General features: G+C 58.9%; 11 protein-coding genes across 11 annotated transcripts; 3 read left to right on the top strand and 8 right to left on the bottom strand.

Moving 5' to 3' along the window:
- Positions 1-191: 191 nt before the first annotated feature.
- Positions 192-1460, bottom strand: BKCO1_9200011 (snare complex subunit; the record flags this gene model as incomplete). Its single annotated transcript, XM_020279930.1, has 1 exon — positions 192-1460. The coding sequence occupies one exon, from the start codon at positions 1458-1460 to the stop codon at positions 192-194; it is 1269 nt and encodes a 422-aa protein (XP_020125390.1).
- Positions 1461-2050: 590 nt separating this feature from the next.
- Positions 2051-3163, bottom strand: BKCO1_9200010 (microtubule associated protein; the record flags this gene model as incomplete). The annotated part of the gene is made up of 6 exons (XM_020279929.1): positions 2051-2107; positions 2170-2642; positions 2705-2782; positions 2838-2872; positions 2991-3062; positions 3150-3163. The coding sequence occupies 6 exons, from the start codon at positions 3161-3163 to the stop codon at positions 2051-2053; spliced, it is 729 nt and encodes a 242-aa protein (XP_020125391.1).
- Positions 3164-3842: 679 nt separating this feature from the next.
- On the bottom strand, positions 3843-5483 carry BKCO1_920009 (uncharacterized protein; the record flags this gene model as incomplete). Its single annotated transcript, XM_020279954.1, has 4 exons — positions 3843-4262; positions 4311-4999; positions 5050-5382; positions 5444-5483. The coding sequence occupies 4 exons, from the start codon at positions 5481-5483 to the stop codon at positions 3843-3845; spliced, it is 1482 nt and encodes a 493-aa protein (XP_020125378.1).
- A 3234-nt stretch (positions 5484-8717) lies between these two features.
- On the bottom strand, positions 8718-10049 carry BKCO1_920008 (six-bladed beta-propeller-like protein; the record flags this gene model as incomplete). The annotated part of the gene is made up of 1 exon (XM_020279953.1): positions 8718-10049. The coding sequence occupies one exon, from the start codon at positions 10047-10049 to the stop codon at positions 8718-8720; it is 1332 nt and encodes a 443-aa protein (XP_020125379.1).
- Positions 10050-10751: 702 nt separating this feature from the next.
- Positions 10752-11402, bottom strand: BKCO1_920007 (uncharacterized protein; the record flags this gene model as incomplete). Its single annotated transcript, XM_020279952.1, has 2 exons — positions 10752-11300; positions 11370-11402. The coding sequence occupies 2 exons, from the start codon at positions 11400-11402 to the stop codon at positions 10752-10754; spliced, it is 582 nt and encodes a 193-aa protein (XP_020125383.1).
- A 980-nt stretch (positions 11403-12382) lies between these two features.
- BKCO1_920006 (nad binding rossmann fold oxidoreductase) lies at positions 12383-13800 on the bottom strand (the record flags this gene model as incomplete). Its single annotated transcript, XM_020279951.1, has 4 exons — positions 12383-12647; positions 12706-13495; positions 13548-13710; positions 13777-13800. The coding sequence occupies 4 exons, from the start codon at positions 13798-13800 to the stop codon at positions 12383-12385; spliced, it is 1242 nt and encodes a 413-aa protein (XP_020125384.1).
- Positions 13801-14584: 784 nt separating this feature from the next.
- BKCO1_920005 (dihydrodipicolinate synthetase) lies at positions 14585-15553 on the top strand (the record flags this gene model as incomplete). The annotated part of the gene is made up of 1 exon (XM_020279950.1): positions 14585-15553. One exon carries the CDS (start codon positions 14585-14587, stop codon positions 15551-15553), a length of 969 nt encoding a protein of 322 aa, XP_020125385.1.
- Positions 15554-16052: 499 nt separating this feature from the next.
- Positions 16053-17645, bottom strand: BKCO1_920004 (uridine nucleosidase; the record flags this gene model as incomplete). The annotated part of the gene is made up of 7 exons (XM_020279949.1): positions 16053-16416; positions 16505-16740; positions 16835-16840; positions 16897-17207; positions 17279-17483; positions 17534-17541; positions 17594-17645. The coding sequence occupies 7 exons, from the start codon at positions 17643-17645 to the stop codon at positions 16053-16055; spliced, it is 1182 nt and encodes a 393-aa protein (XP_020125386.1).
- Positions 17646-18195: 550 nt separating this feature from the next.
- BKCO1_920003 (ferric reductase like transmembrane component) lies at positions 18196-20054 on the top strand (the record flags this gene model as incomplete). The annotated part of the gene is made up of 2 exons (XM_020279948.1): positions 18196-18565; positions 18640-20054. 2 exons carry the CDS (start codon positions 18196-18198, stop codon positions 20052-20054), a joined length of 1785 nt encoding a protein of 594 aa, XP_020125380.1.
- A 1414-nt stretch (positions 20055-21468) lies between these two features.
- On the bottom strand, positions 21469-23260 carry BKCO1_920002 (sterol o-acyltransferase; the record flags this gene model as incomplete). Its single annotated transcript, XM_020279939.1, has 4 exons — positions 21469-21537; positions 21588-21892; positions 21945-22996; positions 23058-23260. The coding sequence occupies 4 exons, from the start codon at positions 23258-23260 to the stop codon at positions 21469-21471; spliced, it is 1629 nt and encodes a 542-aa protein (XP_020125381.1).
- Positions 23261-23719: 459 nt separating this feature from the next.
- Positions 23720-26598, top strand: BKCO1_920001 (ap-1 complex subunit gamma-1; the record flags this gene model as incomplete). Its single annotated transcript, XM_020279928.1, has 7 exons — positions 23720-23729; positions 23794-23917; positions 23984-24172; positions 24224-24734; positions 24784-25248; positions 25308-26444; positions 26503-26598. The coding sequence occupies 7 exons, from the start codon at positions 23720-23722 to the stop codon at positions 26596-26598; spliced, it is 2532 nt and encodes an 843-aa protein (XP_020125382.1).
- Between the last annotated feature and the right edge of the window lie 969 nt (positions 26599-27567).

Genomic DNA, 27567 nt, shown 5'->3' with positions numbered 1-27567 from the left:
TCAGAGCAACCGCCAGACCAAACCATCTCACGCCTTTTTGTCATTCTTCCTTTTTTTTTCCCTTCCTCTTTCCAACCTTCCTAACCAACACCACCACCGCCATCACCTCGACATACCCCTTCTCGAAACCGATCTATTCCCAGACAAAACAAACGAACCAACCCTCTCCATTTCCCCTCCTTTATCACAATTCACCTGATCTTATCAATCCTCTTCTTCGCGACCCTGACCTTGCTGTCCACCCGGTCCACGTCGTCGTCCAGCATCCGCAGCATCTCATTCTGCAACTGCAGCTCGTCGTTGATCTGCACGCCCATTTCGCGCATGCGACGTACGGCATGGCTCAGATCCGCCACGTCCTCGTCCTGCTCCCGCATGAGCTGGCGCTGGAGCTGCACGACGCCCGTGTTGTCGAGCTCGCGCGTGCGCGACGTCTCCTTCGCGGCCGGCGCGCCCAGCGTGCGTTTCGAGGCGAGCCCGTTTGCCCCGCCGCCGACGCCGCCGTTCAGCCCGCCGCGGAACAGGTGCGCCTTGTCCGCGGGGGCCGCCGCGACGCCCGTCGACGCCGGGGCGCCCGCGCCGCTGCCGCCCGCCGCGAGGCTCTTGACCGCGAGCGCGCCGAGCACGCCCTCGAGGCCCTCCTTCTCCTTGCGCGCGCCCGACAGCAGGTCCCGGCGGCGGCGCAGCTCGCCGTCGCCGAGCTTCTCGACCGGGGCGTCGCTGTCGTCGTCGACGAAGACCGGCGCCCTCCCGTTCTTCATCCTGTTCCCGGCGGCGCCGGCGCCGCCGCTGCCACCGCCTCCGCCGGACAGCCGCCTCAGGCCGTCGTCCAGGGCCGAAATCAGCGTGCCCGCGAGCACGAGGTACTTCTTCGCCGCGGCGCCGGCCTCGTGCTGCTGCTGCGCCGTCTGCGCCTGCTCGCGGCGCGTCAGCGCCAGCCGCGCCTGGTGCAGGTTCCCCTTGAGCTCCTGGTGGACGGCCAGCCACGTCGCCGGGTCGCGGATGCCCACGGCGCCGCCCTTGCCCGGCTCCCAATGTCCGCCACCGCCGTTCGTGTTCCCGTTCGCGGTCCCCTTCACCCCGTGCTCCGAGTACGGCGACGAGCGCATCGTCGTGCCCAGCTGCAGGAAGGTGCGCCACGCGCTCGTGTGGCGCCACCGGCCGTCGTCGGCGGCCTCGACGGCGCGGAGGTACTGCTCCAGGTCGCGGCGGCGCTGCTCCGTCATGGTCGGGTTGTTGACGGTGCGGGTGAACCACCACGACTTGCCGGGGAGGGTGGCGGGCGGCGGGGTGCCGCCGGCCTGGGCGGTGAGGTCGGTGTGCAGGCGGACGAAGTCGCTGTAGCGCTTGGCCGTCGTGATGGTGCGGATGGGCTGCTGGATGCGGATCGTGTAGATGGTGAAGGGCTTGTCCGCCGTGCTGGACACCGACGTCGAGGGGATGGAGATGTCGAGCGGCATGGTGGCGGTCCTTCGCGGTTTCTCTCTCTCTCTCGTTCGCTCGCTCGCTCGCTCTCGCCCTCGTCGCTAGGGGGGGTTCTTGCGGGTCGTATATCTGGTGGTTGGGGTGCGCCCTGACTCGGGGGCCTGCTCGTTGTTGGAGGGAACGAGGAAAGGGAAGCAGGGACGGGGTGCTGTGTGGATCGCGCGCGGTGCGTTCAGGGTATATCAGGGTATCACAGGGTCGTTAGGATCATCGACTGGCGGTAACAGTTGTATTGTTGGCGCTGAGGGGAAGAGTGGGTGTCTCGTGTGTTGTCACAGCAGAGGCGGGAAAGCTCAAGCCGGGTCAGGGCGCCGATCGTGATGCACGAGCCACCATACGTAATGCGGCTGATCATGAGATAGGACCTCCCAAATGCCAAATTCGCACATCGCACTCGACTTTGCCGTACAGCACAGCACTGTGGGCCTATGAGAACTATGCCACTTTCCTCTTTTTCGTCCGCCGCCAGCAATCTGCAGGGTATTCTCGAAATCGGTCAACATGACCAAATGCAACGCATCGCCGTTCTCTACCATGTCCTTACGCGCCCCATGCCGCCCCAGATCTAGAAGGTCTCCTCCTCCAGCTCGCCCTCGGCTTCGGCGGGGATCTCAAAGCCCTCCTGCAGAGCGGACACCGTCAGCAAAACGTCGCGTCAGTGGGGGCTGGGAAACAAAATCTCACCTCCGTCGAGTAGAGGATCGTCTGGATGTTCTTCAGGATGTCGTCCTCCTTCTCGAGCTCCGGATCCTGCTCAATCGCAGTCTGGATCAGCAGCTCAATGTCCCGCAGCTTGCTGAAGTAGAAGTCGCGTTCCCTCTCGAGACCGGCCACCGTCTCCTTCAGAGCGCCGTTCTCCTGCTGCAGCGCGGCAGTCTGCGCGTTCGACTGCGGAGTGCGGGCGCGGGCGGCCACGGGCGCTGCACCGCCGGTCGGTCTGCGCGTAGCGCTGGATGAGACGGAACGAGCGCCGCCGCCGGCGGCCGGAGGAGCGCCAGAACCCTTTCTGCGGGCCGTGGCATCGTAGTCGCCACCGGGGTAGTACTGGTCCCAGTAGCGCTTGCAGAACTGGAGGAACTCGAGGTTGTCCTGCATCTTGCACTTCACGAGCTGCTGGACGTGAACGGGCCTGTCGATGCCATGCTTGGCGAACGTGTCTGCAGGGCGGGGGCGTTAGTGGGCGGCAATGCGTGTCGGCGCATGGGGCGTGCAAGCGTACTCTGCAGGACCTTGAAATTCTGAAGGTACTGGTACTCGGTGTTCGCGTTGAACTTGACCCTCGGCATGGGCACATCGACTGTGAAAGGGGCGTCAGTGGCACACGAGATCCGCCGTGATTAAGGGGTACCTACGGAAGATGCTGTCGAAGATCTGGCAGTAGGGTGCCCTGCAGAAGCCGAATCAGCAACTATACCCAACAATCGACGCCTTCCAGTGTGTGCACGAGCGGACAGCAGGCTGTTGCAGGGCCGGGCGGCGTTCGGGGAAGGGCGGCGAAAGCGTACCCACTACCGCATTGCTCGACCTTGGTCAGGTTGAGCTGGAGGAGGTTGTTGAGCCACGCAATCAGCTCCTGTCTGTGAGCGAAGTCAGCGGTGCGTCCGGCGCAGCAACGGGGCGGAGCGGGGGTCGGGCGCATCGAATTGCAGGCTGCCCAAGCGTACCTCGATTCTCCCATGGTGGACGGCGGGAGGGGTGGGTGTGTGATGTGGATAGAGGAATGCGCGCGTGATGGATGGCCGAAAAATGGGCGGCGAAGAGCGGAACGGCGGGGTGGGGGTTTGGGGTTGCAGCGGCGGCGTCAGTGGAAAGGAAGTGTTTTGTTGTCACTAGCTCCCCGTCATTTCAGGTGTCGCGATGGCGGGCGCTCTTGCAAAAGGCCGACCATTAGCCGCTGCCCCTCCATCCGCCCAGTGCCGCCTCACGGTGTCCAGTTCAGCCCTCCGCACACACCGTCCAACCCTGCCGCCAATCGCTGCTTGACCCGCTGCGGGCATCCGAACCCTTTGCCATTGGGCACGCGTAGACGTTGCCGTGTCCGGCCGGTTGCAGCCGTCATCGCGTCAAGATGAGTGCGCTGGGCCAACCAAGCGTCTTCGGCGCCAGTTTCGCGTTTCAAGAGTCGAAAAAATTGTAGCGTTGTGTGGATGATGGTCCGTTGAATTGTCCAGCTATTTCTACACTCGCGCCGACCATCGCGCGAAGCTCGCGTTGTTAACGCGCTCCCATCCTTCTTACATTCTGCCCTCCCTTTTCCCAACATTCCTGCGAGGGGTATCTATATCGCACTGTCCTCCTAACACTACTATTTCTACCTCATGACTTGCTAAGAGAAAAAAAAACTCCCCTTCTCCCCTTCACGGCTCGCCCCGGTTCTTGCGGCCGTAGAACTCCCGCTGGGGACTGACGCCGCCAGGGCTGCTGCTGCTGTGGGATGACATCTTGCGTTCCCTGCGGTAAGCCGGCGGACCAGCCATGTTCTTCTTCCTCCTGGCCTCACCCAGGATCGCGCAAGCCATGTACGTCACCCACACCAGGCCGGCGACAACGCCATAGGCGATCTGCCAGTCTCTTGGGCTGCCAGCGAGTAGGAGGCCGAGACCACCGTTGATGATGCCGAGGGTGATGAGGATACGACCCATCCAGATGTGGATGTAGGACCAGAAAGTGCGGTGGCCGTACTTCTTGAAGAGCTTGTGGTGCATCCAACCCAAGACAGGCATGAAGAAGGCAAGGGCGAAGACAAGCAGCCCAATGACTCCATGGTAACTCGAGATCTGAGGGGAGTTAGCTGGGAGCGCACGAGAAGATCACATCGAACTTACATATCCACCGAACTGGCCGATGTAGATACCGAGACCGACCGCGGCAATGAACATGGAGTAAGCAAAGACCTGGAGGCCGCCGTGGAACCAGATGAGACCAGGGAAGCTGAGGGTCCGGATCGCAATAGCACCCGCCGGGAAAAATATCACCCACGCTAGACAGGCCAGGACAGCGTGTGCTGTCTGCATCTTCCTGGCACGCTCGTACATGGCAAGAGCCTCACCGCCGCCGATCTGCTGGCCGGAGTTGCTACCACCCGAGGTTTGACCCGGAGCGCAGTAGTTGACGCTGTCTTCACTCCTCTTGCCATTACCGCCCCAGGGTGAACCAGTGGGTCTAGTGCCACCAGTGCCCCACGGAGGCCAGTTCTGCGTGCTTGACGTACCGGAACCAGAGCCGGAACCGGAACCGGAGCTTGAGCTGGACGGGCTAGGGACACAGTCCTGGGTGCCAGTACTAGTTCCTCCACTGGTGGTGGCCGTTCCGCTTGCAAAGGGATTTGCACTGCTACCACCTTTGGCGCTGCTGAAGTCCCAGTCCCAATTGCCGTAGTCGTTGGAGTGCTCCTGGATCGACTCGCTCATATCGTCAGAGTCGAGCGCGCTTCCAGACTTGCTTGCATGAATCCATGTCGCGGAACTGGAAGAAAAATCCATGGAGCCGCCAGACCAGGTCGAGCAACTTGCGCCTGCGGGGAGTCAGTTTTCGGGAATTCGCGCCGAAACAAACATGACTTACACTTGAAGTTGGCAGTCATCTGACCATTCGACACACCTGAGCCCTCAAGGAGAGTGACCTTGGCGTCGCTGTTGTATTCCGGCATGTTGTGACCGGAGCCGAGACGCGGTGAAACGGTGACATTGTCGCCGCTTGAAGAAGTATACACGACAAACATCTGGGCGCCCGACATGGAGCTGCCCTGGCCGATGGCGACCCATGAGTAGGAGGTGGGTGCGGTGATTTGGAGAAAGATGTCTCCACTGCCGGAGCTTGCAGTGTCCTCAGGGATGTTTATCGCATAGCAAATCTGGCCATTGCAGTTTGAAGAGGTCTGAGCGGACGTTGTGGATGCTGCAGGATGTGTAAGCCGGAGTTCAACTAACGACAGGGACTAGGAAAAGCAACGACATACCGAGGCCCAGCAGGGCTGCAGCAGCAATGTGAAACCACATTGTGCGACCTGGAAGAGATGGATGCTGGGGAAAATGCAGGATGAAAGAAAGCGAGACGGTGGGTAATATGTATGCGCGCCACAAAGGCTGACGGGCTGTTGTTAGCTCCCTTTATTAGCTGGCGGTGGATGAGGACGGGAGGGAAGGGGCGTCGTGTTCCAGCTGGAGGAGGACAACAGGCCTCTTAACTTCCGGCGGAGAGTGACGACAGCGGGTGCGACAAGCCAGCGGAGGCATGGCACACACGGTGCAGTCGATGTTGACTGAATAATGATTGCTTCAACAGGTCGACGCTTGCCCCGAAGCGGGGATCCGACGGCGGGCTGGCAGGACGGTCTGGCTTGCGCGTCCTGACTCTCGGCGCCGTCGGGGAAAGACAGCTGCACGATCAGCTTACCTTACCTACAGCCGGGTCTCCAAGGGCTGGGCGAAGGCTGAAGAGGCCGACTTGGTATGTCGGGTTAGGCTCATGGTGGAGGCGGAGCGGCCAATGGCGTGGCGTGGATTGGCAGCAACGCAGCAGCAACGCAGCAGCCCAGGAACGGCTCGTTCCCACGCGGCCTTTGTCGTTGCACCAGCCCTTTCGTTGTCTTGTCTTCGTCGCCCTGCCTTGGTGCTGCCCTCGCGCTCCTTGGCAGCGCCATGTGCCAGTGTGCGGAATGCCGGCACTGCGACTGGCCCTGGCCGCGATAAGGCCACTGCCGCTGTCGCTGGGTGGAGCGCGCGCGATAACCCCAACATCCCACCGGCTCTGCTGCTGCTCCAACCTTAACCTTGAGGCTGTGTCCACAACCCACCAACCGTCTTATCACTTGGCTTCTGACACATGTCCGCCATTTGCCTCAACCAGCTCGTCGGCCACGTCGATCGACCAACGGCACCTGCCTCTGCGGCCGCCTTCTCCTTCGCGACCTGCCTGACGTGTGCTTGGGACACCCGAGTCGTCACCACCAGCCCAGCCCTGCATCACCCGGTCCTTTGCACGACCAACGTGATGCCACAATCGGCGGATTGGTCATCAACGCAGGGCGCCCGTCGATGCGCACGCCCCAAGGGATGCGAAGACCTTTCGAGCACGGGCTGGGCCGACGCTGTCACAGGCCGCTGGTCTGCTACGACACCTGTCAGGATACATGACGATCGCCCAGGCACCGCCGTGCTGACCGTATGACGCACGTGTGCAGGGCCAAGAGCACAGTCACAGGCAGGGACGCGCAATGGTGCGGCTTAGAAGTGCTCTCTAGTTCTCACAACAAACGCTCCCGCCGCCAACCATCTCACGCACTTGTCATCCAGTGCCATCTCGTATTGCCCTGCAGCAATCAGCGCAAAGGCCATCTCGACCTGGCTGGCTTTGGGCTGAGTCGTCCCAACCACAAATGGGATGTATTCCGGGGGCGGAGGCGAGAAATTGCTTGTCTCGGCAGCGCATATGGTTTTGTGGCTAACAAGGGCGCGCCTTGTACCCCGCTGAGTGGTCTGCGCTCGGTCTAGTCGGCCGACCCCAGACGACTAGAACTCACTGTACATTCCCCAAAGGACGAAGGTTGATTGGCTGAAGCAGCTGCAGGACTGACCTCCCGCCCGTTTCATCACATCTCTCTGCGGTAACTTTCCGCCCCGCACTGGACGACGTCACCCTCCGCTCCCCTGGTCACACAAGATGTCCACGCAAGTCCACCATCCGCCCCTTCTTCTTGGCATGCTCTTCTACTGGCCGGACGGCTTGGCCTGGCTGTGCTTTGGACGGTTCCTTGTCAAAGCATGTGAAATTACTCGACTTTCATTAGCCGGCAGTTGCACGAGGACAGTCGACGAGCCTAAGCTTCACGAGGGCGGAGCGGTGGCATGAATCGCAACGGCGCGCGCCACGCCAAGAGGGGCCCAAGCGAATGAAGAAACTGGGGAAGAGATCGTATATCGGCGGGCGGATACGTGCCGAGAAAGGCAGTTTGCAAGGCCAAGGCTGAGCCACCCGCAGTAGTGGCCCGTAGCCTAAATACTGAGGGCGGGCCGACACGGACATCCCCTCCCAGCCTCTCGGCATGCTGCTGCGCCTTCCCGGCCCTCCGGCCTCCCCCGCCCAGACCCAGCCAGTAGGTAGTTCACCATCGGGGTCCACCTTGATTCCTAATCATCTTCACCATGACTGCCTCGCTTGCGTTTGATGCACCGTCAAGCCACCACAGTCTTCGTCTCCACCTTTTCCAACCTGCCCAATCGCGACCTTGGCGACAACCACTCTAGGCCCTATCCCCAGCGTCGCTTGCGTGGTCAGGCATCTGCATCTTCACGCAAGCCAGATTTCCCCTCACGCTGAAACTCTTGCGACGTCAGAATATCGCCACCACACACGGATGTCACCCGGCATGCAGGCCTTTGATGAGCCTATTCCTACGTCCTACGTCCTGCGTCGCGCCTGCACGTGTGCATTATTGGGTCGAAGGCTGGCCCCTCTCCGCAGAAAAGAGCGGTTGCGTTCCGAACTCGCTTAATTACAACCCAGCTAGCCCGCTTCCTTGGTTTCTCTTTCTTTTCCCTTTTGGGAAGTTTGGAATCAGCTGTCGATTTGCTGGCACCTGCACGTCAGCAGCCTCGAAAAACAAAACGCCGCAAACCATTGTTTTTTCCCGTGCCCGCCCCCGCTCATCAGCCTGTGATTTCGATTTTCCGGTTCGTGGTACACTGGTAAAAGGGATTGTCGTTGTTTTCTTGTCGTAGCGTCAGGGCCGAGAATATTGCGCTCGGTGGCGGGGAAAACGGACGGAGCGGAGGTGGGGTCGTGGTAGATGTGTACCTATGTAGCGATTGCGGAACGGAACCTCGTCGGGCGGATGGTGATTCATACATAGGCGTGTGGCGGGCATGTGGCGGAGAAGGTCCTTGGTAGGTTGGGTTGTGGTTTTGCCGATATGATCATCGACTGCCACCCACGAAACTTGCTCATTGCATGTTGAACTCAGTCTCAAAGCACTTGTCTGGACTGCTTCCAGGGCATTTCAAAAGACGACTTGCCTCCCGACTATGGCTTGTGGACAGATGCGCCAGAGAGAGGCGCTGTAGTGCCGCAGTTCGCGAATAACGCGCAAGGTATGGTGTTCTTTTTTTTTCTCTTTTCCTTTGACCTCTCCTCTTTTCCTTTCCCGACAGATCTAGACGTCCACCAAACCTTCACCTCCCGCTCCCAAACACCCCCCACAACCAAAACGCCAAGTTGCATCCACTCTCTCTCTCTCAAGAACCACCCACATCCACAGCCAACACCTTCCCATCCCTCGTCACCACATACAACACATCCACATCCACATCCACATCCCCATCCGCCCCCACCCTCCTCCCAAACCCCACCGACGTCGGCCTCTCCCCCACCGCCAGCGTCTCCTTCTCCTTCGCCGCACCCCCATCCCCACCACCAACCACCACCACCCTCGCCACCCCGCCATCAACCCCATCCGCCACATACGCCACCACACCCCCCTCCCGCTCCTCCCACCTCACCGCGAAATCATCCCCCTTGAACAACCCCTCCGCCAAGACCTCGACCTCGACCTCTTCCGCCCCGGCGGTCGTCGTCGTCGTTGCGTCAGAGCCATCGTCGTCGTTTTCGTCGTCGTCATCGATGTCGACGCGCACCCGGCAGAAGAGCTCGCGGGCCGTGTTGGTGAAGTACAAGTACCCGTCTTCGGGACGGTAGCGGACGCCGTTGACGCTGGTGGTGGTGGTGGAAGAGGAGGTGGAGTTGTTGGGCGGAGGGGTGGTGTGGTCGTCGGAGAGGAAGGTGGTGATGGCGACGGAGGTTGCGGCGCTGCTTGGAGGAGAAGAAGAGGAGTAGGAGGAGGAGGAGAGGTTACCGCCGCCGCTGCCGGCGATGGTAGTGCGGAGGATGCGCCCGGCGGCGCTGTCGGACACGAAGAGCTGCTGGCGCTCGGTGTCCGTGTCGGAGGAGGAGGAAGAGGAAGAGGAAGAGGAAGACTGGCGGAGCGTCGTCAGCCCGTTCAAGACCGACGCGTTCGCGACGCTGGGGACGAGGCTGCTGACGGTCACCGCCGCCGTCGCCTCCGCATCCGTCCCCACATCCCCAGCGCTGCTAAAGTCCACCTCCCACAGCGCCCACGCGGGCGTGCTACCGCTACCGGTCGAGTAGTTGCCGGCAACGACGGCGAAGACGTCGGGCGCCGTCTCCGCGATGCCGAGGAGGCCTTGGTAGCCGTCGAAGCGGTGCACCAGCCGATTTGTTGTCGTGTTGAGTGTTGATGGCGACGCCGGCGGCACGATTTCGTGCAGCTCGGCTGCTGGGGAGAGCAGCGTGACGAGCAGGTTGCCGTTGGGTCGGACGGCGACGTTTTCGATCCAGGTGGCGTTGTTGGGGAATTGGTAGATGGGGCGGACGGGGTAGTGGCTGTTGCTGTTGTTGCTGTTGCTACTACGGCGGTGGTGCTGGTGTTGTTGTTGTTGCTCTAGTGGGGCTGCGGGAGAGGAGGAGGTGGTGGTGGTGGCCATGGCTGAGGAAGCGAAGATGGCGGTGTTGAGGATGGTGAGGGTGGTGGTGGTGGAGAGAAGTTTCATGATTGCTTTTGTTGGGGGTGAGAGTGACTTGTGTAGGCTGGTGTGCACTGTTATGTGCTGTTTTTCTTTGACCGATGATCCATGTGGTGGTTGACTGGGCAGTGGCGATACAATCTACTTATATGCGAGAGTTTGAACACGACTGTTGCATTGGGGGCGAAGCATTCGGTCTTCATCCAGTCTGTTTTGTCGGCGTCTTCTACGCCCCATAGCGACACCGCAATCCTTAACGGAAACGACCGCTGTCGGCATAGCCGCACACTACAGCTCATAATGGACGCCTTAGTGCCTCAGCCCCGTTTGGGGGCCGCGCACTTGCTCCTTGCCGGCTCAGGATGCCGTAGTAGTGCATCATCATTGGTCAGACATCGAGGGGCCGCAAAATCCTACGCTCCTGAGTCACTGTCCGTGATCCACTACGGTGAAATCGGTGTATTACTACGTCACTCAAGACTTGCAGAAGCTTAGATATAGCTTGACTATTGGCAACAGTCGTGCAATAATACCCGATATCGTGGGTTTCAATGAATATGGACCGGCGCGAAAGTCGAAGAACATGCACATGCCTTCCAACTTCTTAGCCAGTCTGGAGTCTCAATAAAAAATAAAAAGTAAAAAGTGAGAGAAAGAGTGTCATACATATCACTACTCTACGCGCCCCCCAAAACTACGTGCCCACCCACCAACCAGCCCCATCCCGACTCAGCCCTGCGAGTTATCCGGCTTCCTATAAAACCAAACCACCTGCTCCGAGTCCGCCGTCGGGTTCGAGACCAGCACATGCGTGTCGCAGTCGTCATAAAAAGTGAACTCGTTGAGAAACTCGCCGCCCACCCAAGCCGGCAGCGTCGACGTCTCGATGGGCTCGCGCACGAATCCAGTGGGGCCGTCGACGCCGGAACCAGAGCCGTTGCCGTACGAGGAGTTATTGTCAGTGGCGTTGAGGATGTAAAAGGGCCCGCCGACGGCGAGGCTGTGCTGGGCGATGGTGGCCCACACGTCGACGGGGTCGTCGGGCTGCGCGGGCAGGCTGACCGTCTTGGGCCGCCGGTCCGGCTCCGTCGTGTCGTTGGCGGTGATGATGAAGGAGTTGTAGCCCGACGGGTCGTAGACGGAGCCGCCGCTGGGGTAGGGCCCGTGCCATTCGTCGATGAGTTGGCCGGTGGTCAGGTTGCTGTTCAGGGCGCCGCGCGGGAAAAGGGCGTCTTGGTTAGCCGCTGGGGTGATGATGGCGGAGGGAGTGAGTGGGTACTGGCGGTTGTGGATCAGGGGTCCTATTACTCACGTGGCCGTGGCGTTGATGAAGCCCCATGCTCCCACGAAGCAGTTGAATGCCTTTGCGATGGAACCCATGTTGTCGGACGATGGTTGATCAGTCGACTTGGTCTTTGATATTCTGATGCCGTCTCAGAGAGCAAGTCCTTTTTTTATATTGGTAGTGCTTGAGCTCAGCCGCATCGGTACTCCGCATCACCCGTTCCCCGCTCCACGGGAAGTTTCCTTATTGAGGCTTCAAAGAGCTGAGTGATCCAGCCCCTGTACAACCACGGTGCGGCCCATGGCTCTGACTGGTGCCCACTTGTTCCTGTCGGTCAGGCACGACCACGTTTCACATGGCTTGCAGTCGATAATATTGCCTGCGCCGGGATGAGAGAGTTCCGATTACTCCATGTGTGCTTCAAGTCTGGGCAGGATGCAAAACGAACGGTTGGGATGATCCCACTGGCGCAAAGGATGCGGCTGGGACCAGTGAGAGTCTGGGGTTGTGCGGCTCAATATCGGCATATGCTTGTCAGCAAGCTTTGCCTTGGCTTGTCCGCAAAAGGAAATTGTCAGCTTCGGCTGCGGGCTTGGCCTAGCTGTCTAGTGCAGTCAGCTTCTTTATGTAAAGGCATGACGAATAGCTCCGTAGTTTCGTTGGGGCGCACTCACTTCGCTGTTGTTCCATCAAAGCACGGTATAATGCTCCCTATAAGCTCATTCAGCTTACTTCCCTCTTCCCGGTACTGTCATAAATCTCCATCCTGGTTTGTTGTATGGGAACTAATTCTTCTGCGAGATGCTTGGCGCCGCTGAAATAATGGGAGTAATAGACATTCTTCCAAGAGTCCATCACTGCTGGCGTTTGACGTATGTGTGAACGATAGCAGGCGTCAAGTAAGTGAACCGAAGTGAAGCTCGGTGGAAATGCTGCATTTAAACACTGTTCACGTACAGCTCCCTTGCTCTGAATTACTTGTAGACTGTAGTTTTTGAGGCTGGACCAACCAACAGGAAATATCGAACCCGTGTACCAGAAAACCGTAAGAAAACAAAAAATCTCGTTACCGCGCTCACTTGAGGGACCAAACGTCATTTTCCTCAACAATGTCGATCGGCCTCTGCTCGTCCAGCGATCTCCGACCGGCTTCAAGGATAGCACCAGTGGCAATTGTGTTCTTCAGGGTCGGCAGACCACGCTTGTCCAGGTCATCCAAAGTGACCCTTCCCTCTTTCAAGGCTGTGACTGCATCCACGAACTTCTCAAACGAAATGTATCCGTATCCGGTCTGGCCGTTGAAATTTCCTTCATCATCTGGCGCATACTTCATGTAGAATCTAGATGGAACTGGGTTAGCTCCTGTCAAGCCATGGTGCACATGTAGGAGCAGCTTACGGATTGAACCACACCAAGCCAGCCTCGTCCTCGGTGACGTCATAGCCTCGCTTGGCCTGGTTTACTCTGACTTCGCCCTTGGCTGCCATGTAGTGAAAGTATTGGTTGCTGTGGACGCCGGCCTTCTGCGGTGCTGTCCAGCTGGCAGTGTACACGCCGGTTGCCCTCTTGGACGGGTCGGTCTTCTTTACCCAGTCGACCAGCAGAGTAATGGTATCCTCCGTCTTATCGACACAGCCGAGGTCGGTGGCAATGCCCTTGGAGCCGCTGGCAGTCACGCGCACAGGCTTGAAGTCCGGAACCATGGACTCGTTGATGTCGATGTGGTGGGAGTTCAGGTAGTAAGAAATGTCGCTGTCCTTGCCAGCCCACGCCTTGAAGGTCTCGAGCTGAGACTTGGGCTGCGACATGTAGCTGTAGAAGTAGTTGAAGTCGCCCAGCTTCTGAGCCCTGAAGCGCGCGTCGGCGTATGCAGGATCGAAGCGTTTGTGGTGCTCGACAAAAACAAAGACGCCATTCTTCCTCGCAGCGTCCTGCAGCTTCTGGTGGTGCTCCAGAAGCTGGACGGCGGGCTTCGTGACCAGAACGTGGATCTTGCGCTCGATGGCATAGAGGGCGATGGGGTAGTGGGTGGTGTCGGGAGTGAAGATGGTAATGGCGTCGCCGGGGGAGAGGGCGTCAATTGCCGTCTTGTACGCATCCGCATCGCGCTTGTCGTCGGCCGGGAAAGAGTCGAACGAGGTGTCGAGGCCGTTGTAGGCCTGGGTGATGTTCTTGTGCAGATGGTCGCCTGCGCGGGCGTCAGCTGCACGAATTGCCCCGAGTTCAGCAGGCGTGCGCACGTATGGCCGGAAACTTGTTCCCCGAGGTGCCAACCATGCTCAGCTTGCCAACCTTGCCCCGCCGGCGAAGGTCGAACAAAGTCAGGCCGACGACACCGACTTTCTTGTCGGAGCCAGACATGCCACCACCGACGAAGCCGGTGGTGTATTCGCCGGTGCCGACCTGTCACGCGTCAGCGGCTGCACGTCAACCGGGAGACGCGTCGCGAGGGAGGGGTCCGTGTCTTACCATCAACACGTTGAGAGGAGCCATTGTAGTAGAATGCCTGCGCGCGGAGAGCAGTCGAGTCAATGCGGGAGAGGGGAGTCGAGGAGCCGCTCGATTCTAGTAGGCGCAGCGGGAAACATGGTTGCGTCGGCGTCTGGTCGAAATCGGCCGGTGCAGTCTGCGCGGAAAAATGAGGCCGACAATGAGGGGCAGCGTGGGGCAGGCGGCGCGCAGACGGCGCGCAGGCAGGGGAGCTCAAAGTCGCGCACGCCCCCCGGCCCACGCTTTCCCCAGGCCAAGAAGGCAATCGCAGCGCTCACCCCACGCGCTGCGCCGCCGCTGATTGGCGCGAAAACTCGACCCCCGCCCCCAGAACGTCTGCTGCCAGCTCCACGCTCTGACCACGCAACCATCACCGCCTTCACCCACAACTACCGGCTCCCTCATTAGTCAATCGCCTCTGGCCTGTCGGAAAAGCCCGCCGCAAATGCTGCCGCTAGCCAAGCCCATTGGCCCGTCCGCTCAGCGAATGCGTCCGCTGTGAGGCACGCAGCGTCTGACGGCTATCAGCAGGCCCAGACGCTCGTTTGACTTTTTGCCGTCGCAGCAACATCGTCGACAGAACACCGAGTAAAAGTGGGCTAGCCGCCGACCTCGGGGTAGCTATGGCGGCCCGCGCCCGTTCCTCGTCTGCCCTTATAAGCCAGGTTTGCCAGTCGCCAGCCTGCTGTATAACTCGTTTCCTTTCCATCCCTTTGCTCACATTACCTACCCCTCCATCCCGCTGTGTGATATCCCCTCCTCTAGACCTTAGATTTCAGGCTTCAACATGGCAGCAAACGGTTCCACCAAGCCGCTGACGCCTCTGCGCGCCGGCATCTACGCCCCGCTCATGACCTTCTTCAACCCGGACACGGAGGAGCTCGACCTGCCCACGCTGCAGAAGCACTCGGTGATGCTGGCCAAGGCGGGCCTGGTCGGGCTCGTCACCATGGGCTCCAACGGCGAGGCGGTGCACCTCAGCCGGGCGGAGCGCACCTCGGTGACGCGCGCGGTGCGGGAGGCCCTCGACGCCGCGGGCTTCAACAACGTGCCCGTCATCGTGGGCGCGTCGGAGCAGAGCATCCGCGGCACCATCGAGCTGTGCAACGAGGCGCACGCCGCGGGCGGCGAGTACGTGCTGCTGGTGCCGCCCAGCTACTACCGCTACGCCATGGACAACGACGCCATCTACTCGTACTACATCGCCGTCGCCGACGCCTCGCCCGCGCCCGTCCTCATCTACAACTTCCCCGGCGCCGTCGCCGGCATCGACATGGACTCGGACTTCCTCATCAAGCTCGCCCAGCACCCCAACATCGTCGGCACAAAGTTCACCTGCGGCAACACGGGCAAGCTGACGCGCGTCGCCCTCTCCACCAACGCCGCCACCGCCACCAGCGCGGGCTCCAACTACATGGCCTTCGGCGGCTTCGCCGACTTCACCGCCCAGACGGCCGCCTCGGGCGGCTCCGGCATCATCGCCGGCGGCGCCAACGTCCTGCCTAAGCTGTGCGTGCGCATCTGGGACCTCTGGGGCAAGGGCCAGTACGACGAGGCCATCGCCCTCCAGAAGGTGCTCAGCAAGGGCGACTGGGAGCTCACCAAGACGGCCATCCCCGGCACCAAGTCGGCCATCGAGTCGTACTACGGCTACGGCGGCTTCCCCCGCCGCCCGCTCAAGCGGCTGAGCCCCGAGCAGGCCAAGGCGGTCAAGGACGCCATTGCGGATGCCATGGCGGTGGAGAAGAGTCTATGAGAGAGAGAGAGAGAAAGAGACCCCTTGTTGATGATCAAAATGCCGTCTTCCCCTTTTTGTTCTCCCGTAGTTTCTACCAGATTCCCTGATATTTCCGGCGTGAGTGGGTTTTTGTGGACCTTGAGGCATGCAGAAAGCGCGCAAAATGCTTATCTGCTAGACATCATTCATGAACGCGTGAAGATAGTTTTCTGCCTCTAGCATTTAATGCACAGCTTTTTATTTTTCCTCTTTTTTTTTATGAGACACAAGGTCGACTCTTCACGTGAACTGCCAAAGAGAGGTGGTGGAACGGGTGCTTCCATGTCCAATGATATATACATACATACAACAGATGCCCCCTACCCACGTTTGTTCCTATTGAGCCAACATCAACATCCCCAAGGACACGAGTAACCCCATACACACACATCTAAAAGCCTCTCCACTTCCCCACCCACCTATACCGCATCTCACACCACCCTACCCTACCCTACCCCAAGCCACCCCTTATAACCCCCTACATCCTCGTCCCCCACCACCCCACCCCCAACCCCGGCAACGGCGACACCTCCTCCGCCCTCCCCAACGCCTCATCAACCATATCCCAAAACCTCGCCACGTCCAACGACCGCGGAATGCGGACACCACCACCTCTTTCTCCTTCTTCAACCCTCGTCACCAGCGTGCGGCCCAGCTGGCCGACGGCCTCGGCGTCGGCCAAGTTGAGGGCCGGGTCGGCGCGGTGCTCGCCGGCGGTGACGACGGTGACGGCGAAGCGCTCGTTTCCGTTGTCGCCGGTGCCGTCGACGAAGATGTCGGGGGCGAAGGCGGCGGCGACGGCGAGGGGGTCGTGGAGGGGGGGCCCGGCGGTGAGGGCGAATCTGTTTTTTTGGGAGGTTAGTGTGAGGTGTGAGGGGAAGAAAAAAAAAGAGGGGGAGTAGGGAGGGGATTCTTGGTACTCTCACTTACTCTTCGGCGTACGTCTTGGCGAAAAAGGTCATGATTTCGTGGAAGAGGGCGCGGACGGGCGTCGGGAGCGGCTTGTCGGGCGAGTCGCGGGCTGGGATGCCGCCGGGGAGGCCGAGGAGTTTGCTCTGCACGGCTGGGGTGCCGAGGACCTGGTGGGTGAGGTCGAGGGGCATGATGGTGGTCTTGGGGGCGATGATCGGGTGGGTGAGGAGGAACTGGGCTGCTTCGGGATCGCACTGGAGGGCGGTCAGTGGTGGTTGGAACGTGGACTGGCTGAGAACGAAGCATGTGTAGGGGGCTGTTAGGAGACAGATGAGGGATTGGACGTACGTAAATCTGGTCCAAGTTAGCAACATTCTGAGCGGCATGCTATGGTGCGGATACGTGCTTACGTTGAACTCGGCATACGGCGTCCAGTTACCGAATCTCTCGCCTTCACCAGCGACTTTTCCTAGCGGGGCATCGGTGAAGCCGCCACCTATGGCACCGCCCATGATACTGAGGCCTTTTAGATGGGCCGCCAAATCAGGATGCTCTTGAATCAGCCGGGCCGCATTGGTCAATGTTCCGGTTGCAACGAGCCAAGCGGTCTTCGGAGGGGTGGTGATCAAGGCGGCATACATGGCCTCGACGCTGTCGACATCCCGGACGGCATCGCGCACGGGCTTGGGCATGATTGTGGTTCCATCCAGTCCAGACTCGCCTGCGACGGAAGCGTCAGCGAGGTGGTTTCCCATCAGCCAAGGGACCGGCCGGTTCAGGTAGTCTTATTACCGTGGATGCTGGCGGCGTGCACAGCGTCACGTACGAGTGGCTTGCTGGCGCCAGGATAGAGAGGGATGTGGCGGCAGCCGATTGCTTCCAGTATGCTCAGGCCGTTCTGTGTTGTGTGATGGAGAGAGGCGTTGCCGTGGACAGTGCTGACGCCCAGAAGGTGGACGTGTGGGCTGTGGGCGGCGAGCAGGAGTGCGAAAGCATCCTGGGGCCGAGATCAGAGCGGGGTCGAACAGACGAAGAGCAGAGACATACATCGTGGCCTGCACGAGGTGTCAGCTAGAATTGGCATGCCGGAGGGGTTGAACGCCGGACCTGGATCAACGTCCAGCCAAAGCGGCGTCACAGAAGCGGCTTCGGCCGTCATTGCGGATGCGCTGCAAGCCTCGTTGGTTTATATGTGTTCACCGAGTCCAACAGGTCCACGCACGAAGCGGTTCGGGGTTGCGGCGGGAGGGCCGCATCAGGGCCGCATCATATCTCAGAGATAGGCGGCGGGGGTGGGGTTTAGCGACTCGGCCCGTTTTTAACGCGCTTGGTGTGAAATCGCCGGAGCCCTCCTGTGCTAGCTTGCCGTCATCCAGAAAAGTTCCCGATTTACGAGCACAAGTGGCGTGGGGCGTGGTTTTATAATAGACATTAAGGTTGATGGAATACGGGCAAATTCCGAGGCGGACCGGAGCTATCCGGAAACGGCCAGTCATTGCGACTTACGTCGCGCAAGCGTCAGCCAATTAAAATGCGCTGACTCCTAGGCTGCACAGCCCAAGCCGGCGTCGACTCCCTTTCCACCTCAAGCCCGACCATGTACAAATAATGGCCCAGCTGTAGTAAAGACCTGCCGGCACCCTTGGTACACTTGGTACACTTGCGCTTCCGCACCGCCGCCCCGCCGCCTCGCTTTCTGGCGCTCCGACATGCTGGGCTACGAATTCGTCACGCTCGACGACGAGCAGAAGGCCGCTCGTCGGGAGCTGTTGAACCTGTACGGCACCATTGGCCAATGGTCTGTCCTCGCCGTGCTCGTCGTCGCTCAGCTGGCCTTCGTGGCGCGATGGGCTGTCTTCCGCGCCTCGAGACAGGACCGACCGCGTTCTCCGCACCCCACCAAGACCATGGCCCTGGAGGACAGGGCTTGGTCCCGCCGTCTTGAGGAGAAGCTGACGCGCTTCCGCTGGTGGGCCAACGAGCCTCTCCGCGACGGCTGGTTCACCAACGGCGAGTGCATCCTCGGGCTCGTGTGGACCCTCTGGCTCCTTTTCCTCTCTGTCCACCGGACGGGCAACGGTGAGTTTCTGTCTGTGCCATAGCAGTTCCTACGTTACAATGCCGCCTTTCAGCATGTTAATTGCCGCTCTCAGACTATCTGCATCTCACCAAGCGCTTTGGCATGGTTGCGGCCTCCCAGCTTCCGCTGCAGTACATCCTCGCCATGCGGTCTGCCTATTCTCCTATCCAAGCCTTGACCCGTTTGCCCTATGAGCGTGTCGTTGCCATTCACGAGCTCTTGGGGAAAATCCTCACCGCCTTCTTTGCCTTGCACGCCGCCTTCTACTTCAACTTCTTCGTCCAGAACGGCCTTGTCTTGAAGCGCATCCAGGATGTCGATGTGATTACCGGCCTCATTGGTTTCGCCATGTTCTCGACCATGAGCACTACCGCCCTCAGCTACGTCCGAAACTGGAACTACCGCGTCTTTTACACCACGCACATCCTGCTTGCTATAGTTCTCGTTGATGTCCTCATCTTCCACGTTTCTCACATCCGAACCTACGTCTTCGAGATGCTTGCCGCATTCGTCCTCCTCCAGATTTTCCGCCAGGCAAAGACGCGCCAGTTCTCCGGCTCCATCGCTCTCATTCCTGGCACCAACCTCATCCAAGTCACGGTACCCCTCCCCTTTGACAAAGACGCCAAGGAATTCAAGCCTGGCCAGCACGTCCACCTCAGCAAGCCGCCATTGGGCCAGCCTTCGCTGAGCTACGCAAACACGTTCGCAATGCGCTACCGCACCAACCCATTCACCGTCGCCTCGGTGCCCACAAAGGACAGGCAGCTGCTCCTGGTCGCCCGCTCTCTCGCCGGCAACACCCAACATCTCGCCGCCGTGGCCCGATCTCTCCGCAACCAGACGACCGACGGGAACCCTTCCATCCCTTTGACCATCGAAGGTCCCTACGGCGCCTCCCTGCCAGACTTCCGCGAATTCGATCACGTCCTCTTCGTGGCCGGCGGCGTGGGCGCCACCTTCACCGTCCCGGTATTCCGCAGCATGACCGAGGGGACCCACCCCGGCGACCAGCCGCCCGTACCGCGCACCCGCCTCCGCTTCGTCTGGGCAGTGCGGCGGCTGGCCGAGACGCGCTGGGCTTTTCCCGCGAAACCGGACGACGCGCGCGGTCTTCCGCCCACGCCTGCCGGGGCTATGGCTAACCAAAGCATCGACATATTCGTGACGCGTGGTCCCGACGCTGCGGATGAAGAAGACGGCCGCGAAGGATTACTCGCAGATGATGATGAGGACATCGAACTCGCCGACGCCCAGACCCTCGTGGACGATCGAAACGGCGAAGAGAAGTCGCGAGACCGGACCGTCTCCCGCGGTCGCCCCGATCTGGCTGCCATTGTGGATGAGGCGTTTGAGGCGTCGTCGGGGGCGGTCGCCGTGCTGGTGTGCGGGCCGGGCGAGATGGCCAAGGAGATGCGGCGACATGTTGGTGCGTGGGTGAAGAAGGGAAAGGACGTGTTTTGGTATGCGGAGGCTTTCGGGATGTGATAGACGGCTCGTTACATCATAAAGATCATTAAAGGACAACCTAGTCCTTCGTCCCCCTCATTGGCTCTGGTAGACGATAAGAATGTCCATCCGAACGAGGCCTGCAATTGCCCTGATTTAGAAAAAAAAAAGAATTCTGTAATACACGGGCGTGCCCACCTCGTTCACCAACTTCCCCCACCGTGCGCTTACGTCGCCCCAGACTTACGCCTTCTCTTCGCTCTGCTGGCATCGCACCTTCTCTTCCAACGGAAGGCCTTGGAAATTCCAGCAAATCCTCTACGCGCAGTCTGCGTCTTCTCCTAGACATCTCAGAGCCACTCATACTTCATAGGGCATTCATCATTTGAGAATAGACTGATCCTCAACTACGCGGGTATGAAGCGCCCGAACGTTGCCTGACAGAACGTCACTGACTTCTCACAGACAAAGAAAAATGCACGAGCGAATTAGCGGGCAGAAGCACTCCACCATGAAGCCAAAATTCTTTCTTCAAAAGCTGGCGCCGTTTTTGGCTGGGATGGGGAGTATTACCTGCTCGATCAGCGGCCAGAAGACTTCGTATTGGCAATGCAAAAGTCTTGAGTCGCAGGATCCAAAACGGCTACAACGAGGCGCCAGCTGGAGAGCCAAACGACGCACATCATCGAGTTCAGCGACATCGCCGCACGGTTCGAGTCGCCTGGCGGACACGATCCAGCGTCCGCTTTTTACGGACGAACCCAGGAATTTTGCGAGGTATGAAAAGGATGAGGAAGCCGACGAGTGTGAAGTCACGATGCGACTCACGACTATTGCTGTACGGGAGTAGAGTAAGTGGATCGACTGCGACGACACGAATACGAGAGACAACGTGACGCAGACGATTGGCCAGAAAGTGCGGCATCTGCTCCGAAGTATTGGTCACGATGCTGCCGCCACCTCGACGTCGCGATGAAGTCATAGTAAGAGCAGCCGTCAAAGACACCGTCTTAATAATGTGCTGACGTTAACAGGTAATACGATATGATGGTTGCTATGTGTGTAATATCTACAGAAAAGCGGAGATCTTGTTCTTATCTTTCGAGAAACGATGAGAGTAGTGCAAGATGAACTAGGAAATGGGAGACACGTCTAGAAATACTAACGCAAACCTCTCCAGTATATATGCTTCTTTCTATGCAAACGGAGGAAATAGGAAAATATGCAGCCACGCCTCTATCTAAAGCTCAAACCAACCCTAAGAATATACAAGAATGAACAGTACGGCCAAATCTAACACGCACAAAGATGGGTATCATTCGCGGAGAACCAGGTAACTTTGGGAAAGTAGGCAAATTCCCCAACAAATGAGAGCCGAGCCAACAGGCTTTTTGGCAAGCGAGTGAGAGCGCCGGTATATGCAAGATGGTGCTGAATGATTCAAGACAGCCCCTTAGACCAAGACGTACAGGGCGCACATCATAGACAGACCAAGGACCATCGAACACCAGAAGAGGACGTTCTAGTGTCGAGTTAGCTTGACACCCAAAGAGGGGTGCTGAATTGGCTTACGTTGAGAAGAGTCCTGCCTCTGACGGGCTTGCTCCGCTGCACCGCAACGATAGGAATCTGAAGCATCATGGCGAAAGCTCCGTAGCCGCGCAGCTTCTTGGTAATGCATCCCATGACCAGTTCGTGAGCAGCGGCGCTAATGAGGAAGGTAATGACTGTGGCGGTGGAGCGGGAGAACCTGTGGCGGGAAGCAGAGTAGACATGACGGCGAAGGAAGCGGTGAACGGGGATGTTCCATTCACGCGAGAACTCAAGCCAATCACAGCTGTTCCACCAGTCGGAGTAGAAGTGGCGATCCGCAAAGCCTGTTTTGCGTTAGCATTCGAAGCACCATCTCGGAGGGAAAAACAGGCTTACAAGTCATTTCGGCGAAAGCGCCAAGCGCGTACTCGAAGATGACAAGGAAAACAAGAAGGAATATGGCAGTGAAGGGAAACAGCAACCTGCTGATGGTCTCGAGCACGATGGTGGTGCGACCTCCGAAAGAGCCAGGAAGTTCAAGCTCTGCCGCGGCGATGTCCAGTGACGGCATGACGTATGCCTCAGTGATGAATGTCAGAAGGAAGATGCAGCCAAACACAGCCAATGTCTTGTAGGCCAGCTCCGATTTCCGAACGCGTTCGGTACGGGGATACTCGAGCTCGTAGCAGAGCGTGGGGCAGAAAAGATAGTCGATGTAGTTCGCGACCGTCAGGTTCTTGGGGTAGCTGACGTTTCCAAGAGGCGAGACAAGCTCGTGCGCGAGATCGTCACGAAGCTGTGCGAGGGAGTCATCGTTGCCGCGAAGTGCGTCCTCTTTCTCACTCTCGGGGGTGAGCTGGTTGAGGTGGGTTTGCGCGCTGGGGTATTTCCTGGCGGCGGCCATTGAGGCAGTCTCGGGATGGTCAAGCTCCTGAAGGCGGTGCCTCGTCTCGCTAAGGTGGCCATTGTAGAAGGCATACGAGTGCATCTTCATGTACATGACAAGATAGTGTAGGATGAAAAAGACCTGGGCGGTCCAGGTCCACCCACGGACAAAGGGCCACAGAGTCCAGAAGGTCATCCACACGCCCTGGTATATGCTCTGGATCAACATGCCGTTCTTGCTCCAGCGCATTTCGGGCGCGCCAGTGTCATAGAGCTTGTGCAGAGGCAGGCTGATGGCAGTCGAAGCGCACATGATCAAGTCACTTAGGCCCATTTCCCAGATGTTGGCGGTAAAGGTGTTCCATTGGCGGATGGACAGTGGGTAGCCCGTCTCCTTGTAGTGGCCGACCATGTTGGACAAGACCATGATGGCGAGGCCGACCCAGAACAGCACGAAGAAGCCGCGGAAGTCACGGTACTCGCTTTGAGGGTCGAAGTGCGAGACGCGGGCGGCGTAGTCAATGGTGGGGAATATGCGCCGCTTCTGCTCGGCGCGGATCTGCCTGCGGGCCGATGAGGTGGCGTGGACCGAAGGGGGCGCATCAGGAGGGACTGGCGTCGAACGGCCGCTGTTGCAATCGTGTCAATTTGGGGTCCCCTTTTTGGAGAGAGACGGCGACTTGCCTGGAAAGGCCCGAGGGCGTGGCCTCGTCGTTGAGAGTGCGCAGCAGCTGGGGATTCTCGGGCTTCCTCGCGCGCGGCTGCGCAATGTCAGGCATCGCGTCGCCGTTGGCGGCGGCGGGCTCAAAGGAAGTGGTGGTGGACATCACGGCGTGGTCCGCAATGCCCGCGGACTGGCGCAAACGGATCGAGGCGGGCGGAGGGTGGCGAGGGTGCGGGAGAGGGCGCGGAAGAGCTCGGCAGCGCCGGGCAGAAGCTGGGGGGTGGTGGTGATATATGGATGCGGAAGACACGGAGAGCTTGTTGCGGCGAGACGACAAGCTGATCCTGGGCGGGCGTCATCAGGGCTCGGGGGCCGGAGTTAATATTAGGGCAATTAGGGCAGCCTAAAGCGGATGGCGGTCGGGGCCAGGAGGCCCGCCCTGGCCAAGGCCGAGCCAGCAGCGGCGCGCGCCCATCGAGCACCAAGCTCTCCCGCTTCATATGCCCTTGCTCGTTCTGACCGCCCGCGACCACGTCGACCATATCACTGCCGCCTCCCGCCACGCCCCAGGCGCGTGCAGTCCCCCGCCCCTCGCCCCCGCGTCTCGCACGACTCCGGCACAATGAGCTCCCGTACGTGGCCTCTCCGCCCCCCGCAAATGCCGCCCCGGGCTCGCTGACCACTGTGGCCCAAAAGTCAAGCAGTTCATCCGCAACGTGCGTGCCGCCAAGACCATTGCAGACGAGCGAGCCGTCGTGCAGAAGGAGAGTGCCGCCATCCGTGCCAGCTTCCGCGAGGAGAGCCACGACTCCAACGTCCGGTAAGGCAGCGCTCCTCCCAACCCGCCCGCCGCCCGCTGCCCGCTGCCTGCTGATGCCCCGCCCAGAAGGAACAATGTCGCCAAGCTGCTGTACCTCTTCACCCTGGGTGAGCGTACCCACTTCGGCCAGATCGAGTGCTTGAAGCTGCTGGCCTCGCCGCGCTTCGCCGACAAGCGTCTGGGCTACCTGGGCACCATGCTGTTGCTGGATGAGAACCAGGAGGTCCTGACGCTGGTCACCAATTCGCTCAAGAAGTACGTCCTCTCGCACCATGGCCCATGTCTAGCCCTAACCGCCTTATCCAGTGACTTGAACCATCCGAATCAGTACATTGTCGGCCTTGCCTTGTGCACCCTGGGCAACATCGCCTCGATCGAAATGTCCCGCGATCTTTTCCCCGAAATCGAGACCATCCTCTCCAGCGCGAACCCCTACATCCGCCGGAAGGCTGCCATTTGCGCCATGCGAATCTGCCGCAAGGTGCCCGACTTGCAGGAGCATTTCTTCGAGAAGGCCAAGATGCTCCTCTCGGACCGGAACCACGGTGTCCTGATCTGCGGCCTGACATTGGTTACCAGCATGTGCGAGGCCGACGAGGAGGAGGGAGACGAGCTCGGTGTCATCGAAATGTTCAAGACGCTGACACCGCACCTCGTGAAGATGCTGAAGAGTCTCTCGGCCTCGGGATACACCCCCGAGCATGACGTCAATGGCATAACCGATCCCTTCCTTCAGGTCAAGATCCTGAGGTTGTTGCGTGTCTTTGGACGTGGTGATCCCCAGACCAGTGAACAGATCAACGACATTCTCGCACAGGTGAGATTGATGTGCGTGTCGAGCCAAGTACGGCCGCTGACATGTTTAGGTTGCCACGAACACGGACTCCTCCAAGAACGTTGGAAACTCCATTCTTTACGAAGCTGTCCTTACTATTCTGGATATCGAAGCAGACTCGGGTCTACGCGTCCTTGGCGTCAACATTTTGGGTAAATTCTTGTCTAACCGGGATAACAACATCAGATATGTTGCCCTGAATACCCTCATCAAGGTTGTGGCCGTGGAGCCAAATGCCGTGCAGAGACACCGGAACACCATCTTGGACTGCCTGCGAGACCCCGATATCAGCATTCGGAGGAGAGCTCTGGATCTAAGCTTCACTTTGATCAACGAGCAGAATGTCCGGGTCTTGATTCGAGAATTGCTGTCCTTCTTGGAGGTTGCCGATACTGAGTTCAAACCAGTCATGACCACCCAGATTGGCATTGCTGCCGATCGGTTTGCTCCAAACAAGAGATGGCACATCGACACCATGCTCCGGGTCCTCAAGCTGGTCAGTAGTAGTTTCCTGTCAATTGGGCTTGTTTGTTTTCCCTCTAACCGTCACTCCAGGCTGGCAACTATGTCAAGGAACAAATTCTTGCGTCCTTTGTCCGCCTTGTTGCAAATACCCCTGACCTTCAGACCTACACCGTGCAGAAGCTGTACGCCAGCCTCAAGGATGACATCACGCAAGAAGGTCTGACACTCGCTGGCTCTTGGGCCATTGGCGAGTATGGAGATGCGTTGTTGCGTGGTGGCCAGTATGAAGAGGAGGAATTGGTCAAGGATATCAAGGAGAGCGACATTGTCGATCTCTTTGGCACCATTCTCAACAGCAATTACGCTGGCCAGATTGTTACGGAGTACATCATCACAGCCGCCATGAAGCTGACCACCCGCCTTTCCGACGCCGCACAAGTAGAACGCCTCAGACGGCTGATGCTATCCCACCAAACTCATCTGGATGTGGAGATCCAACAACGCGCTGTGGAGTATGGCAACCTCTTCGCGTTTGATCAGATCAGACGAGGTGTTTTAGAAAAGATGCCACCTCCCGAGATTCGCGAGTCCCAGAGAGTGCTTGGTGAAGCATCAACGAAGAGCAAGCGCTCATCGAAGATTGGGGCGAAGAAGAAGCCCAGCCAAGTGACTGAATCAGACATGCTGCTCGATCTGATGGGAGGCTCTGATGGACCTGGGCCTGAACCAAGCTCAGCGACCAATGGCTCCAACAACGCCGATCTTCTGGCAGATATCCTCGGGGGCGGCTCGCCTGCCCCTCAAACCACCTCTCCGCCGCCGGCGGGAGGCTCAAACGTCAACGCTATCATGGATCTTTTCAACACACCGAGTCAGAGCAGCACGCCGGTTCCCCAAGCAGCAAGACCGCCGCCGTCGGCAGACCTGTTTGGTGGTCTGGCATCTCCCCCTCCGCAGACCGCAACACCTCCGCCCGCAGCTGCTCCCGCACACCCGGCTTACAACAAGAACGACCTCGCAATTGTGTTTCAAGTGCAGCGCAGTGGTAGCACGGCGCTCATCATGGCGCGATTCCGTAACACCAGCGCCTTTGACCATCTTAGCAACGTCACGCTACAGGCTGCGGTCCCGAAGAGCCAGAAGCTGCAATTGCAGGCAATCAGCAACGGCGAGCTTGACGGAGGCCAGGAGGCTACGCAGCAGATGAGGGTTGCTGCGGTCAATGGTGTAAGTTGAAACAAATATCTTTTGAGGAGCTAAACATGTGCTAATTCCCTTCTCTTAGGCTCTGCCACCGAAGCTACGTCTCAGACTGAAGATCGGTTATCAGAAGAACGGAGAGAACGTCCAGGAACAGGTCGACTGGTCAGAGCCCTCGTAAATTCCTCTTGCCAACGTTTCTTTTCGAATGTCGTAAGTGGCGGACTGGTTGTTTCTGAGCAAGCTTGGAAGGAGCCGAGGACAGCTTTAGAGCAATTTTATCAAGCTTCCCCGCTCCGATGTTCCAGCGGCTTCATTCTGAAAGGCGTAATTTGATCTACCGGCTAGCAGTATTAGAACAGGTTGAGAGGGGCACGGGGAAATGCCCAGCGTGTATTAGGGATATCCAGATGATGATGCCTGAGACGGACGGTCAAACGTACGCTCTGATGAGATGGGGGAAAAAAGAGGTTCACGTTATGCAGTTAATGAAGATGTACAAACCGGACGTTTTGGGAACAGATCTTCTCGTAGCATTCAGCCTGAATGAGGGGGGTGTGGGGACGTCCAAGCCGGGTTCCTGCGTATTGCCGTTGCTTATGTAGCAAAGGCGGCTCCACCCCGCATAACTAACCCATGTGGCTGCACACCTTTTCAACCGATTTCAACCCCGACACCGTTGTGGTTGCGAGTGTCATGTATAGAAGAACTGACTACTTCCTCGACGACCGTGTCGTGTCGTGTCATTCATTCCACACGCTTTCGTCATCAAACAATTTTCGACGACGCGCCACAACGAGTATGTATGCGTGACGACGACGATCGAGCCGATTACATTATTGGGGATGATGAATTATAGCACACACGCACATGTTGTCGCTCGCATCCGCCGTCCACGACGATGATTGCCTCCTTCTCCGATTGGCCGATCAAATTTGATCGATCGTCGCTTTGGAATTATTTATCATGCAGCCGGCATCTCCAATCGAATCCTTCCGTTTCCTTCCTCCCCCACCACCCCCCACCACCCCCTGTCATCTATTATTATTCGTCGTAAACCCGGTCGTCGATCTCCCGCCCCGTGCTTCTATTTTTACACGCAAGCTTCTCAAATCCTGGCGGGAAGGAGGCAGGGAGGGGGGCACGGGGG

Source organism: Diplodia corticola (genome assembly GCF_001883845.1).
Source record: "Diplodia corticola strain CBS 112549 chromosome Unknown scaffold92, whole genome shotgun sequence".
Lineage (NCBI taxonomy): Eukaryota > Fungi > Ascomycota > Dothideomycetes > Botryosphaeriales > Botryosphaeriaceae > Diplodia > Diplodia corticola.
The sequence above is the reverse complement of the archived record's forward strand: the minus strand, read 5'-3'. Positions and strand labels throughout refer to the sequence as shown.